The sequence below is a fragment of the Sitophilus oryzae genome, unplaced genomic scaffold (assembly GCF_002938485.1).
Source record: "Sitophilus oryzae breed Bouriz unplaced genomic scaffold, Soryzae_2.0 scaffold_1668_pilon_pilon, whole genome shotgun sequence".
NCBI classification, from domain to species: domain Eukaryota; kingdom Metazoa; phylum Arthropoda; class Insecta; order Coleoptera; family Curculionidae; genus Sitophilus; species Sitophilus oryzae.
The window spans coordinates 294,176-310,750 of NW_022146356.1; the positions used below are offsets into that span (position 1 = coordinate 294,176).

The window sequence follows — 16,575 nt, forward strand, 5'->3', positions numbered from 1 at the left end:
TTTACTGATAAGAAAAAAAAATGTTTGTTTAGATAATTTTCGAGATATTTTTTCTTTCTGAATGCACATTTTTAAAGTATTTTATAATCTTTGTCCGCTTGATCTATTATACTGGTCGCACGTATCGAAGTTCTGTTTCTTCTAGTTTTAAAAAATGTTCTTATTTTTTTGTAGTGGTTGTAGTGTAAAATTAGATTAATTTTATTACGTTTAATTATAATGTTTACTGTAGAATACCACAAATAGTTTAGTAGTGTTTTTATAGTTTATTATTTTGTAGTTAAGTAGTAGGTGAAGGGATAATTTGGTTATTTTTTCTTTTTGTTTGATTATTTAGTAAGTTTGATAATTTTTTCAGTGTAGAATACAAGAAGTAGTTGTGTAGTGTTTTTATAAGACATTATATTAGTTTATTTTGTAGATGAGTAGTAGGTGAAGGTATTTGGGTATTTTTTTTTTGTTTTTCTTCTAATTGTAGTAATTCTATTAAGTATTGTGATAGATACACTATACCTTCCTTCAACTTCGTTGAAAAGTGCATTATCATATAATTTTGGTTTTCTGGTAGTAGAATACACGAAAAAAAAATCTGATCAAATTTATTTTAAATTAAATTAATCGAGTCTTATTAATCAAATTAATCTAGTCAAATAATAATAATAGTTAGTTTCTAAATACTACACAGGGTGAGTTTCCTACGATGTTCTCTATGGGTATCTCGGAAACTACTGGTGACTGGAGATAGAGAGTCGGTTAAATGGGGAAAGAATTGCAGTTTTGTGGGGTCATTAATATGCGCCTTTCGGATTTTTCGGAGAAGTTCAAGGCTTACTAGATATTTCGAAAAAAAAAACAAATTTTGGCTATTTTAAAACTTTTGTATCTAATCCCATTATAATCTACCGTATGATCGAATAAAAACGGCGTCAACGATGTCTATGAAATGAAGATCGCTGTCATTTTATATGTAAAATTATATGGGAAATATCATCGATCGTCATTTCATAGCCATCGCTGACGCCGTTTTTATTCGATCATACGGTATTTTAGACAAAAAGTTTTCACATAACAGTGGTAGATAATCACATACCTAATGAGTTTGTGTTTTATGTTTTTTTCTTCTAAATCCTGTCATTTTTGACATATATGACACAAACGTTATGTTTTTTTAAATGGAAACCATAGTTGGCCATGACTTCATAAAAAGCGCCATTTTTTAAGCTTTTCAGCGATATAGCTAGGTATAATATGTTTTTTTTTCGAAAATGTATAGCCAATTCTTTTCTTTCTTGGCTAATTTTCATACCAATAATACCATGCCAATTAGTTGGCATCAAGAATGTAAAAAGTTTTATGTTTTCAAAAAAAATATCGTAAAATTCGTAAAGCACTCAATTTAGAATAAAATAATCTAAGAATGAAATGATTCTTTTATAAACCTGCATTAAATCAAATTAAAATAGGTATGTAACTTTTTTTAAATATTAATTAATAGCAATTAGCATTATCATAAATTATTATAAATAATGTACCAACATATCGAAATAATAATTTCTTTGTTTGTTAATACGGTTTAGGATTCTTAAAATAACAGGCAAAAATAATCCACAATTTACAATAAAATAAAAGTTTTGTTTAAATTTCTTAATCAGCTGATCACTATTAAAGTTCGCAGAAACCCGGGCTATATTATTACATTACTCTGAGGAAAATAACGAAAATAATCGATATTTTTGACTCCGCCCCGAAAGGTTTACGATTTGTCCTCCAGTTGGCAGCACATTTTGTCTAGTCGGTTGGGCAACTTTAAGAATATATAAACAAGGCTATAACTTTATAATATCACTGTGAAAATATAAAAGAAAATTTAAAACTAACTTAGATACATACAATTGGCATATTTGGAATCATGGAATCATTACTTAAATAACATTGTACCGTAAAATGGGGTGAATAGAAACAGTTTCGTAGGCTATTAGCGATATACCGGTTGATAAAAATGTGGTATTATGTTCCCGAATATTTTAAAACATGGGTCTTTGTTTGTTCTTTGCGTATACATATAATTTGATTTTTGAAAAATATGCATATAAATATTAAATAAAAATAACTTTTGTGTTTCTATTCACCTGCTATTCGGGAGAATAGAAACACACATTGATGTTATGGTTTTTATCTATTCTATTTCCAACAAGGTGATTAGAAACAGATAATTATTACATATTTAAGTAGGTTTAGCAATAATTAACAATACATATAATATAACAACTTACATGTACCAGCTTAAGTATTACTTGTATGAAGATGTGGATTACGAAATTTTATCACCCCAAACAAAAATTAAAGTGAAAGTTAATCCATCAGGTATGAGATGAAAATATAAACATAAGCAATATATAACTTTATATAAAATCATATTTATTGGTTCTTTTTTACTGATATATCATATACGATCACAACTACAAAGCTATAACTTTATAATATCACTGTGAAAATATAAAAGAAAATTTAAAACTAACTTAGATACATACAATTGGCATATTTGGAATCATGGAATCATTACTTAAATAACATTGTATATGTATAACGACTTATAGATTTAAATTGTTTGATATCTTGTTTATTTCATTAATCTAATATATGTGATATGAAAATGTATTGACAATACTGAAATTAACAAAAATACATTTATTTTAGGAGTGGTGATTCTAAGAGCGGATGTTCAATCAGACTATGACAGGAGAGCAACCTACTACACAACACAAAGAACTGCATACAGTCCCCTGAACCAAGTATTTAGAATTAGGAATAACGGATTTTAAATACCTTTCTCATTGTGTCTAAATAAATTATTTTGTAGTATAAGTTTGTATATTTTTAAATACAGTTAAGTCGGTTTTCTATGAATGTGTTTCATTTTTTTTTACCTTAGTCAACAATGTATTCGTATTTTGAACTGCCAATATTTAAGATCACATATAATCCTCGTATGTTTTTCTTTAATCTGGAGCAAGAAATTGAGCAATTTATTGATTGTCCTAAAAATAAAAAGAAAATAAAATAAAATACAATAAGTGACACCAAGTAGGTATTTAACAATGCAGTAGCTACAAGAGCGTCTTTTTCAGTTTATTAAGTCTATAAGTCAGTCTATTTCTCATGTTTAATCCTTCATTTTAATGACGCCTGTTAAAACCGTTCTGTTGACTGTTAATATCTATTGTAAAAATGTAATTTTCTTATACTAAGGGCTGGCAAAGATTAGTTTTGGGTCGAGATTTCCGTATGTAAGAGTACAATGCGTTTATAATGTACTGAACAAAGAGAGAACAGTAAAAAGGTTGCCAATCGTATGAAAATAAACCGAAAAACTGCACATTTCTAAGAGACGTGGAAGAAGATATAGCAGATTCGTCGCGGTCGAGCGGTCGACCCACAGTACTTAAAATTGTAGCACAGAATATCTAGCTACGCAACAGAAAAATACTCGTAATGAAAGAGCTAAAATTACACAAATAAAGTACTAGATGGCGCGACAATATCATAATCAGAATATAATTGGAAGTTTTCAACTTTCGGTTTTGGATCGACGTAGATCAACGGCACGTCGACGGCCTTGAAGCTCGGTTAAATATGCACAGTTGCCAGATTCAAAAAGACTTTAATTGGCATCCCATTCTTTTTCTGGTGTATAATAATTTCTTTCTATTCTTCGTTTCTTGTCAGATACACTTATATTAATTATTCGTTTGGCTTTTAAAATAGTTTTAATTTTAAGTATATTATTAGAAAACATATGCTCTCAAAATACATCTTTAATATACACTACTTTATTATGTTAACTAAGAAAATAACTTTAATTACCTTTAAAATTATTAATATACAGGGCGATTGATAGTGATATTTATTAATGCTGAAACGTTAGTAATGAAATATACATTTAATAAAATAATGGAAATGATTTATAAAAATGCAGTACAAAAAATGTTAATTGACTAAAAAATACTATAATAACAATTTCTTTCTGTTTGCCACGTTATTTATATAGACCTAGGTAGATTTTAAAAAGTGACACAGGTACAATTAAAAATATATTAGTTCGGCATAAAAATTGCTGTCACGACATCGTACAATAAATTAAAATTCGTAAAATAAATTAAATTATTAATTAAACAAATCTTTATAAAGAAACGCATGTATATCAAATTTTGGCCCAATCGAACGCCAGGAAATGGTATCGTAATATGGTACTACATTATGGTACCCCTTGATATGCTTCATGGTACCGTAATATTGCAATGTCATCACAAATACGCAAGTTTAATCAAATATGAGCCCAATCGAACGTCAGGAAGTGGTATCGTAATATGGTACTACATTATGGTACCCCTTGATATGCTTCATGGTACCATAATATTGCAATGTCATCAAAAATACGCAAGTTTAATCAAATATGAGCCCAATCGAACGTCAGGAAGTGGTATCGTAATATGGTACTACATTATGGTACCCCTTGATATGCTTCATGGTACCATAATATTGCAATGTCATCAAAAATACGCAAGTATAATCAAATATGAGCCCAATCGAACGTCAGGAAGTGGTACCGTAATATGGTACTATATTAAGGTACCACTTTAAATGCACCATAGTCCCATCATATTACAATGTCACCGAAGATACTTACTAAACCAAGTATAAGTCCAATCGCACGCCAGGAAATGGTATCGTATATGGTACTATTATGGTACCTCTTGATATGCTTCATGGTACCATAATATTGCAATGTCATCAAAAATATGCAAGTATATATCAAATATGAGCCCAAATGAACGTCAGGAATTGGTATCATAATATGGTACTATAGAAGGTACCTCTTTATATGCTCCATGGCACCATAATAATACAATGTCACTGAAGATACGTAATATACCAAGTTTAAGCCCAATCGAACGCCATGTATCGTAATATGGTACTATATTACGGTATCACTTGATATGTTTCATGGTACCATAATATTGCAATGTCATGAAAAATACGCAAGTATATATATCAAATACCGTCTTGATACCGAAAAAAACGGCGTCCGGTTGGCTGGGAAAAGACGAGAATTCTTAAAACCCCTAGTTTTTAGGATGCGCGATTCAGTTTTGAATTAGCATTAGCACAGATTATACATATTATAAACTTATCGTAGGTGCCCGGTGGCGTAGAGGTACAGGTTCGATTCCCACACCCGAGAATCGATACAACGGAAACAAGAACGCTAGCATTCCTTAACGTTGATTCATATTCTTAGTGTTAGGGCTAAGATCAGAAGCATGAACCCACCATTACTGCCCCACATGTAAATACCGACCTAAAAGTATGAGTTACCAGCACGGTATTTTATCTTTTTATTGATTTTTTTTTAAATTTTATGTACAAATCAAATTTTATGACGAATTGAAACTACAGATTGGACAAAAAGAGAAACTACTTTTCTTTCTCAATTTTACCCATTTCTCCCTGTATTTTCCATCAAAATATACAAAAATTATGAAAAAAAAGAACAGTCGGACTAAATGCACCTTCCTAGATAATATTTCCCTTTTAATCTCTCGTAATCACGTTTGATAATTTTATTTTAAAATGCATTTCTTTCTGCGTGTGTTTTTACTAAATTAAATACAAAACAAAACCTCACAACAAAATAATAGCTATTAGTACGAGAGCAAGCAACGTCGGGAAAACAAGTATTTTAAGAAATCTGGCTCATTGATATATCTTTTACTATGCTCTCTGGAACAGCGTTCGGGCCAGTCTAGCTACTGGAAACGTTGAATTCACTACTGCGCATTGAAAGAAGATCCTATACAGGGTTGTTCACCACATACGACACGGAGTATTGTAGCTAAACGATGAGATTTTTACAAATTGTAAGTTTTGGGTTCGATGAAGGACTATTAGAGGTACAATTTAAAAATAATTTTACAAGATACAGAGTGTCCCAAATAAGTAAAAAATATCAAAGTTGTATTTTTTTAAACGGAACACCCTCTATATTATTACATTTTCAGTTTCTACGATTAAAATAAAGGTAAATTTGATTAAGGTTTATTATACTTAAACCTTGCCGTTTTTTAAATATTTTCAATTTTGTGAAATTGCAGTAAAAATTTTAAGGCTTCATTTCTCCAAGGGTATCAAAGTTTTTAATACTAAATATTTACTGAAGTTTATTTACTGATCAGTTATTGTGTTGCAATAATAAAAATAATACTACTTTATACAGAGTGTCTAAAAATTTATTTTAAATAATTATTAGCTTCAAACAGCAATAACTTGTTTAATTTAAATGGAACACACTGTATATTTTACGAGAATCAGATGCACAATTTAATTGTCTATCAAATTATATTATACCATTTTTTACCTATCTCTTTAAGTTTCCGTAGAAAATGCATTTTCTTGTAATTTAGAACTTATTTATCAATATACCCATGGACTATGACATTTTAGATTATTTTTAAAGATGTACCAAATTTTTAAAGAGTACAGATACTAATATTGTCGATATAATTCACTATAATGCATTTTCTACGAAAACTTGAAGGGATACGTAAAAAATGGTATAATACAATTTGATAGACAATTTAATTGTGCATCTGATTCTCGTAAAATATACAGGGCATTCCATTTAAATTAAAGAAGTTATTGCCGTTTGAAGCTAATAATTATTTAAAATAAATTTTTAGACAGTCTGTATAAGGTAGTATTATTTTTATTATTGCAACACAATAACTGATCAATAAATAAACTTTATTAAATATTTAGTATTAAAAACATTGATACCCTTGGAGAATTGAAGCTTTAAAATTTTTACTGCAATTTCACAAAATTGAAAATATTTCAAAAACGGTCAGGTTTAAGTATAATAAACCTTAATCAAATTTACCTTTATTTTAATCGTAGAAACTAAAAATGTAATAATATACAGGGTGTTCCATTTAAAAAAATACTACTTTGATATTTTTTATTTATTTGGGACACTCTGTATCTTGTAAAAATATTTTTAAATTGTAGCTCTAATAGTCCTTCAACGAACCCCAAACTTACAATTTGTAAAAATCTCATCGTTTAGCTACAATACTCCGTGTCGTATGTGGTGAACAACCCTGTATTTTATATTAGTCCTTTAAATTCTAGTATTGAATATAAACCGAGCGAGTCTCTATTTTCTCTTATTATTTCTAGATGTTTGCAATCGGGTTCCTGACAAACACCTTTATGGCAAAATTGTTCGCCAGTTAGTAGCAAAATTTCGCGAAACTGGTTCCGTTATGAATAAAAAGAGGCAGAGGGAAAATCCTGTAGTAAATGAAGCTATGGAGGTATTCGTATTGGGCCAAGTTCCCATGGACAGTATTCTGAGTACAAGAAAATTAGCCAATGAGACCGGCGGGAATCGTACAAGTTTCCAAAGGATATTAAAAAAACACAAGTTCCACCCATACAAAATTCAGGTGGTACAAGAACTCAACGAAGACGATTTTGATTGTTGCTTGCAATTTTGTGAAACTATGAGTGAACGAGTGGCGAATGATAATAATTTCCTATTTAATGTGTGTTTTTCGGATGAGTGTACTTTCTTTTTGAACGGTGTAATTAATCGGCACAACTGTCGGTACTGGGCTGAGGACAACCCCAGGGTCTTTCACAAGGTGCACACACAAAACCCTCAGAAATTGAACGCGTGGGATGGTAATTTTTGGAAATTCTATTGTGGGTCAGTTTAACGATATTGAGAAGAACTTCAACGTACAAGTCACAGAACAGCTATCTAGCAACTACCGCACCTGATCGTTCAACGTTGTGGCAAGTAAAAAATGCGTAAACATCTAGAAATAATAAGAAAAAACAGCAAATTGGTCGAATTTATCCTTAATTATCATTTACTCTGATAAATGCTTAAATAAACTTTTCAAATTTCAATCCTTCATATTTTCTCAATGACTCGACCGATTTTCAAAAACGAAGCGGGGAAATATAGAGAATAGAAAGCTCTTTTCATTGCAACGCCACTTGACCCCCTTTCCATTTGACAAAAGTTGGGGGATGACACCCCCGCTTAGAGGGTTGAATATTTTGCAATCATTTTTGGGGCAAAAGTTGTCCCCCTCACAAACAAAATTGACGTGTTTTTGGATTTTTTGAAAAAATAAATACCCTGGCCGTTATGCCTTGCGGTACGTTTTCTATGGGCCACCTTGTATGTAGGAAACCTTAATAGTATTTGAAGAAACATGAATTCTCCATTGAATATCGGAATAATATACTGGGTGTTCCATTTAAAATAAAAGAGTCACTTGCTTTTAAAGGTGACCAATTTTCAATATTAATTTTGTCTCACCCTGTATACTTTTTATGGATCAAGTTTTAATACATTTAAAGTACAATAGTTAATTTAACTACATATTAGGCTATACAGGGTAAATTACAATTTAGGTAGCTTTTATTGTAATTTAAAAATTGTTCTTTATTTTTAGAAAATGTTAAATATGCCAAAAACCTTACATTTTAGTCATATACTAGTCTTATAAAACTCACCTTTATTTTTCTCCCAGAATCCGAAAAAGCAATTAATATATAGGGTGTTCCGTTACAAAAAACACAACTTTGATATATAACTTTTTTTGGGGACACCCTGTAGAAATCTCTATTTTTGAAAAGTACTCTGAATTAACCTACATACGTCCCCCTTGAAGCCTCCACATCGTATGAGAGGGGTCACCCTGTATTATAAAGAAATCATCCTTCTCAGTTAATTAAAAAATTAATAAAAATCTAGATATTTTTTTCACCGTAAGTGTGTTTAACCCTCAAAATAATATGATGCACCTTCAAGGTCAAACATTTTAGGAAACCTACTTCAAACAGCAGACGCTAACTGTAGCTTCTGCATAGTTAAGATATTTTGTGACCAAGCAATCAAGTTTTTTTACCTTCTTTGAGTTCAACAGGATCCTTAAGATAAAATATAGTTTGTTGCCAATGAGTTTTCTCCGACTCGGGTCCAGTGGAAAATTTTACTTCTACAGGAAGATCAAAAATTGTATCAAAATAGCCAGCTATTGATGTTAAAGTTCCATTCCTTAAAGCAGTTAGAGTAAAGTCTTTCTTAAAATTACAAACATTTGTCGAGCAAGTCATCAGATCTATTTCAGCTACAACAGCCGACTCTGTTAGTATTTTATCTTTAGGGACAGTTTCTATTGCAGCCTCTTGTAAAATATCTGGCTTCATACATTTCATGCTAAATCCATAAACATCATCCCAAAAGTCCAAAAGATTAGAATATCTTACTAAAATATTATTCTTATTAATACTACTAAAATTAAACTCTATCATCACTGATTTATTACAAATTACCAGGATCAGATATTCCCACTAAACTAATTGTGCATTTATTGGGAACAATTGTGCCTCCCTTAGTTAAATATGTGTCTCTTGCATAAAGAACACTGTCCAACATTCCCTCAAACAATAAAAAGTAGCCCATCCATTCTGAGACAATAATATCTACTCTTTCTACAGGTAAATTAGTTTTTTCTAATTGTCCTTTAATAAGATGAATTGTGTCTTGTAAATTATTTTCTCTTAAAAATAGTTTAATTAATATATCTGATAAAAAATAGATGTCATAATATATAACCAAGATTATTTACATATTCTATATTAAACAGCAGTGCAATTCTGTAAACATATTTCCTGTCTAGTGGCAAAAATGATGAACAAAAATTCTGGTAAAGTTTGAGCTTTTAATATTAATATTAAGATGTGTCTCATTGTGATTTGGTATTTCCCGTTTAAATAACACAGAGAAACAATTTTTTTTTAATTTTATTGTGTTCTTCTCCTTATGAATCACCGTTTTGTAAAATACATGTTCTTGTAGGAAATTCAACTGTCTTCAAAAAAGGTCTGATATGAATTTTCATTTAATTGACTCGTATGAAAGTTACTGAAGGTTAAATTTCAACTTCAAATTGTATATAATTTCCACAATTTTTTATATTTCATCACAAAATAATGGTTCAAAAACATAAAGTATCATATTTTATTATCATATATACAATTTGAAGTTAAACTTTAACCTTTAATAACTTTCAAACGCGTCGATTAAATGCAAATAAACCTTAAATGAAGATATTTGAAATCGAATCAGGTTTCTGGTTTAAGGTTGTTTTTCTATATTGGGAGTTTTTAATTATAATATTTTTAGAATGGGACTTTAATGGCAAATCTATATATATTAAATATTTGTGATTTGTTTTCAACCATTTAACTTACCTAATAATGTCCATTGCCTTATAAACAACTTCAGATTGATCAATGCCATATACTGAGCTAGCTCCCGCTTTAGCAGAGAACATTGACAATATTCCTGTTCCGCAACCAACATCAAGAACCGTTTTGTCCTTAAATAAATCTGAATTTTTCAATATGGCATCCCTGTAACTTTCAGTTCTTACTTTGTCCTAAAAAAAATACTTCAGAAATGTTTATTTTCTTTGTAGGTAACTTATTAAATACATTTAACATATCATAGTGAATACTAAAATGTGCATAGGAATTAAAGTAATCTGTACTATCTGTTACTAAAGGTTTATTATCTAAGGAAAATTCTTTCGTTTTAGAATCTGCCGTGTCAACTAGAGTCCTGGTTATTTGTTTCATTTTATCCATATCCTTTTGGTAGCTCTCAATTAGCATGTCCCTCTGTTTTAGCTAAAAAAACTCTCCATAAAATAATAAATTTCAATTAATTAATTTATTCAATTTTTTACTTGCAAATTGAGATTATGTATATGCTGTTGCAATTCAGCAAAGTTTAAGTTGCTTATCGGGGTTTTTCCATCAACTGCATAATGTGGAGTTGAAGGAGCACTTCCCAGATCATCAAAATCTATAATTAAACCATTAAAGTAAACTAGGACCTCTAGTTAGTCATGACTAATCTTACCATACATTAACCAAGGTTCCATTTCTCCTGGTTTAAGGTAACAATCATCATCCCATAGTGCAATTGTAGAATTTAAAAGGACTGTTGGATCAGGCTTTTGTAACCTGATGTAGTTGATCATTTTAATATACGAATAGCAATCCATATTATACTTGTTTTTTAATGCAAGTAAGTCAAAATTATGAGCGGTACGACAATGATCCAAAGCAACTGCAATAGTGTGAAATTGTAAAGAACAAAAGAGACAAGTCGTTTGTTCTCCAGGCGGTTCCATTTCGTCCCATTCATCGGAATCTTCATCTTCAGCTATAAAGCATGTTGGAGAAATATCTGGTAAAGCTACAAGCCATTTTTAAAATCACTAAGTGGGTAAAAATGTGACCTTATTTATAAGAGAAGAAAACGAATATTTACCTTCAGCCATAATTATTAATTAAAGCTATATAAAAGAATCAAACACAAATTTTACCGTATTTTGTCTAGGTTACTTTGAATTTTTGGGATTTAGGTTATCTTACATCCACAGAAGACAGTAAATTGGATTTTTTTTCATATTTTCTGTGGATAATGGATGGACTGGGTAAATAAATCAGTTTAGATAGAGTTAAATAATGGCCATTTTCATGTGATAGTTTACGTCATTCACGGACCATTTAGTTGGTTCAAAGTTGGTTTTATGGCTACAGCTGCCAGGGCAATCCAAAATAAATAATTTTTCTTTTCTGTCACTGTTGTCAGACACAACGTGGGAAAAGTTAGGTTAAAAACATGTTAAAAACCTTTGTTTTGATAATTTTAAGTAAACTATAAAATATTTTAAAAGTCACGAAAGATTAATTATGAAGACTAAGCAAGGTAACAATTTCGTAGTTTTCCTTTTCATAGGTCATTTGTTAATGTTAACCTTGTAGATACACTAATACTTACAAATAAAGATGGAAAGAAAGCCAAATTTTCGAAGTTTAAAAAATCTAAGAGCAGACCTTTTGTAGATCAAAAAAAAGCGAAGGATCTACTTAAACATAAGCGGGCCAGATTGGTGGTACGAAACTTGTCGTTCAAAGCGACAGAGGAAAGTATACGAGAACACTTTCAACAATACGGAGAAGTAACAAATGTTGAAGTTTTAAAGAAGCCCGACGGTAAACTTGTTGGATGTGCTTTTGTTCAATTTCAGTTGGTACAGTTTGCAAGGAAGGCACAACACTATACAAATAATCAGCCATTTCTGGGTCGAAACATAAAAGTAGATATTGCCAAACCCAAAAAGCTCTACAAAAAACAAACCACGATTGACATTAAAGACGAAATAAAAAAGGAAGAAGTTGAAATAAAGAGTGAGACTCTCAATGAAAATGATATTTTAGTAAAACTGGAAAATAAACCAGAAGACTTGGACCCAGAGGTTGATATAGATAAGTCGTCTTTGCATTCTACAACAAATGATAGGCGACCGTTTATGTCTCATGACGTTTCTGAGGGCAGAACGGTTTTTATAAAAAATGTACCATTTGATGCAACCAATGAAGATCTCAAGAATTGTTTATCACAATATGGCCCTATATTTTATGCATTGGTCTGTATTGACAAAATAACAGAGCATTCCAAAGGTACCGCATTTGTTAAATTTGTGGTAGGTATGTTCAAAATTCAGAGTGCAAGTATAAACAACAAAAAATTGGAAGTGTTTTAATTAAAAAAAAAGAAAACATCTGTATTAAATATCAAAATGTTTGAAAATCTATTGGAAATATTGAAATTATAATAAAATATTCCAGCAGAATTTATTTGTCACTCCTTTAATTTTATTGCACTTATTTTTAGTTATATACTGTGTATTTTATTTAAATTATTCTAGTGATACATTTTTAGAACAAAGAAGATGCTGAGAAAGCTCTAACTGCTGGAACTGAATTAACTTTATTAGGGAATGTGTTAGACTGTCACCCTGCCTTAGATCGAAATGATTTGAAACATAAAATTCAATCTGAAAAGGATCAAAAGTCGAGACCTAGAGACACAAGAAATTTGTATCTGGTAAAGGAAGGAGGTAAGAAAAAAAAACAGTATTTTTTTGGTGTTTTCACAATTTTTTCTTTTTTTGCTGATTTCATTTGTTGCCTTCTGTTTTGTCCAAAGTTGCCCCGAACAGGGTTCGGCAATAGTATGTCAGGCATCTGTAGCCTATAGGATGGCTCAAAAAAGTGTGAGTGGATCAGGATGGTTTGTTTTAAATGAAATAACGTGTATATTATTGCATTTTTGACTTCCTTTTCAGAGATAATAAATAAACAAAAAAATATATTTTCCAACCTATTACAAATACAAGAACTGTCCTGAAATCAAAACTATATTAGGTATTTACTTTAGATGGTCTATCCTTACTTTGCTATAAATATCGTAATCTTAAATCATACAGGGTGTTCAAAATTTTACTCTAAACTTTTTAAATTATAAAATATTTTTTCTTTGTTTTTTTTTAAATAGAACACCTTCTATATTATTTTTTTATTAAACGGAGAGTTAAAAATTAAATATTTTTTGCATTTAATGTATTACAGTGGGGGGTTGGAACCTTTGGTGTTACACAGCAAAATAAAACACTAAATCACCACAATACACCAAAAGTAGTTTTAATCATCTGCTGATGGTGCTAACATGGTTAACGAAACGCGCGTCCGATTTAAAATATTTAATTTTTTTTAATGGTTTCGCAGATACAATCAAGTATTATTTCATATGGCTCTTTCAACGGTAAAATACGAGAAAAATCATTGGGTGCTTTTGATAAAAATTTACCGTGGAAAATGTAATATGAAATATAAAACCGGGAATATTTGCAAAACCGTTAAAAATTTTGAAATGTTCATTTTTTAATTCCCCATCTATTGAAAAAAAGTTACTGGTTTATGGTGTTCCATTTAAAAAAAAACAAAGAAAAGATATTTTATATGTTATGTTAGAAAGTTTAGCGTAGAATTTTAAACATCCAGTATGACTTACAATTACCATATTTATAGCAAACTAAGTACAGACCATCTGAAGTAAATACCTAAGATAGTTTTGATTTCAGGACAGTTCTTAATGAAGGTAATATCTTTGAAACTATCGAAATATATTTACTCATATCTTGGGATTATGTAAAGTGATATGAAAGGAAAAGAAAAATGCAATAATATAAAGGGTGTTCCATTTAAAAAAAATCATCCCGACGTTCCACTCACACTTTTTTGAGCCACTCTATATATAGAAGATAAAATATTTTCCTGAAAAACATCCTACTACATACTTTAGGTTTGCATTTAAGCAAAATGCCCAAGTTTTTTATTCTAGGAGCTACAGATACCCGACGCGCTAATGCCCGACACTGCATATTCTTATAATTAGCCCAGACTTGGCCTAGACTGTGATTTGTTATATGGGCATCGCTCACCATTCAACCATTTTGTTTTTCGATTCTACATTAATGAGACTAGTTTCTTTTTAAAAGGGCCTCTGTTTGAAAAAGAAGCAATGTTGAGAATTTATAATTAGCTCAAACAAAATGGGCTGAATTTAATAAAGTGGTTGAAATTTTGTTCTGAATTTTCTGGTTATTTCTTATTATTCTCGAAAAAAAAAAATGGTGGACGTTCCCTCGTCACAAATGGAAACGTTCTCTATTACAAAACTACTAATAATTGTAATTTTTAGTTATTTTGGCGGGAACAAAAGCAGCTGAAGGAGTATCTCAAAGCGACATGACCAAACGCTTACAAATTGAACAATACAAAACTCAAATGTTAAGAAATTTAAATACATTTGTATCGAGAGATAGAGTAGTAGTACATAACTTACCCGCCACTTGGGACGATAGAAAATTAAACATGTTATTCAAAAAACATGGTGGTAAAGACGCCGTTGTAAGGGAAGCTAGAATAATGCGTAATTTGAGAAAATTGGATGCAAATGGTATAGGCGAGTCAAAACAATATGGATTTGTAGCATTTACGAAGCACGAGAATGCATTAGAAGCACTACGATCATTAAATAATAATCCAAATATATTTTCACCACAAAAACGACCTATTATTACGTTCAGTATAGAAAACAAATCCGCATTAAATGCCAAAACGAAACGCCAACAAAAATCCAAGTTAAAAAATCCGAAATCAAAAGAGTTTGATCCGAGTTTAGTCCAAAAAGACAACACCAAGTTGGCTACTGAATCTAGTTCTGAAGTAAAACCATTCGCAGGTATCACTAGCAAAGAGGGTGCCGTCCAGAAAATGAGGAGTCGATATAAACTGAACGTACAGGCAAAAATGCATTACGAAAATGTGAAAAAAGAGAAAAAGAAAAATAAGATGACCAAGAAGCCACTGTCGGAACGAAGAAAAGATTTTACTAAACAGCCAAAGCAGAAAATTGTGAATAAAACGAAAGATGATACTTTCTCTAAGTTAGTAAACGACTATAGAAAAATTCTGGATAATAATGTTGTTAAAAAATCAAAATGGTATGAGTAAATTTTGTTTTGTAAAATATATTTTAATTTGATTTATTCCTGAAACATGACGCGAAGATACAGTAAAGCCTTGTCCACATATATCGTTTTACCTGTCGGAGAAAACGAAAGACAATCTAGAAAAATGACGGCAGTTTTGTAGACGGTTTTCTGTCCTAGGTCGGTCAAGACGTAAGATTATCAATAAGGTAAGGCAGATTAAAGACTAGCAAATACACTGGAATTTTAACCCGCGGTTTATAAATTATAGCATTGTGTTTGGTGAAGCTACAAAAACATGGAATTTTACTACAAAAATATATTAATGGGAATGGTCTAAACTTTATTTTTATAGCCTTGGCGCATTTCAGTTGATTTCGAAAAATTCCGACCGCGGCGCTCTATACGGCAGAAATCAGAAATTTTCGCTATGTGTTTCACGCTGTCCAGGTTACAGTTCATGTTGATTGCATTAAAATAATATTGAAATCGTGGTTTTGTCATAATATTTAAGTATTTTAGTTTTTTGCTAGTGTAGTTATTGAGACTAAAAAGCACTCAAGTACGAAGTTTGTGTGATGTAGCGCTGTTTCGGCTAGTAAAAAATAAGTGAAAAAAATCGAACTAGGCGTCGTGTTGTGTTGTGACAATTTCAAATGTTAATAAAATTGCCGAAAAAATTTATCGCGTAAAGGAGAGCGTAATTAGGGCGTTGCGTTGTTGGGTGCAATAACATTCAATAACACAACTTACCCCGATATTTAACTCTCCCGAAACATTTTATAGCTTCATAGTTTCTCACACCTATTTGATCAAAAGCAAAAATGGATTCAAGCAGTTCGACGGAACAAGTGAGTAAACAAATTGCAATATACTATGAGAGCATAAAATATAATTTGCAGTCTTAATGGTATACTTTCTTTAATCAACCAGTGACTAAATGTTTTATAAACATCTCCTAAAATTATAATTATGTACCTTCAAAAATTCCGTTATGGCCGAAATAGCCCCAATTATGCCCCACTAGCAAAACCGGTGATTAAAACTATGCTCGCTACCGTAGTTGAACTCATCTAAATTTTTT

General features: G+C 30.7%; 3 protein-coding genes across 3 annotated transcripts in view; 2 read left to right on the plus strand and 1 right to left on the minus strand.

The window, feature by feature from the left end:
- Positions 1–2,903, plus strand: part of LOC115880959 (alpha-N-acetylgalactosaminidase) — a 90,771-nt gene extending 87,868 nt beyond the window's left edge. Inside the window, exon 9 of the mRNA XM_030898301.1 lies at positions 2,698–2,903. Within this exon, the coding sequence (XP_030754161.1) occupies positions 2,698–2,822 (125 nt within the window). The 3' untranslated portion in view covers positions 2,823–2,903. The remainder of the gene's footprint in view (positions 1–2,697) is intronic.
- On the minus strand, positions 2,398–11,429 carry LOC115880958 (protein arginine N-methyltransferase 1). Its single transcript, XM_030898300.1, has 8 exons — positions 11,420–11,429; positions 11,006–11,344; positions 10,830–10,948; positions 10,576–10,770; positions 10,333–10,520; positions 9,412–9,638; positions 8,985–9,344; positions 2,398–3,038 (listed from the first exon to the last, which is right to left on the minus strand). The coding sequence occupies exons 1-8, from the start codon at positions 11,427–11,429 to the stop codon at positions 2,929–2,931; spliced, it is 1,548 nt and encodes a 515-aa protein (XP_030754160.1). The 3' UTR covers positions 2,398–2,928.
- A 297-nt stretch (positions 11,430–11,726) lies between these two features.
- Positions 11,727–15,532, plus strand: LOC115880963 (RNA-binding protein 28). The gene is made up of 4 exons (XM_030898309.1): positions 11,727–11,860; positions 11,917–12,638; positions 12,878–13,055; positions 14,699–15,532. The coding sequence occupies exons 1-4, from the start codon at positions 11,845–11,847 to the stop codon at positions 15,511–15,513; spliced, it is 1,731 nt and encodes a 576-aa protein (XP_030754169.1). The 5' UTR covers positions 11,727–11,844; the 3' UTR covers positions 15,514–15,532.
- Positions 15,533–16,575: the final 1,043 nt, after the last annotated feature.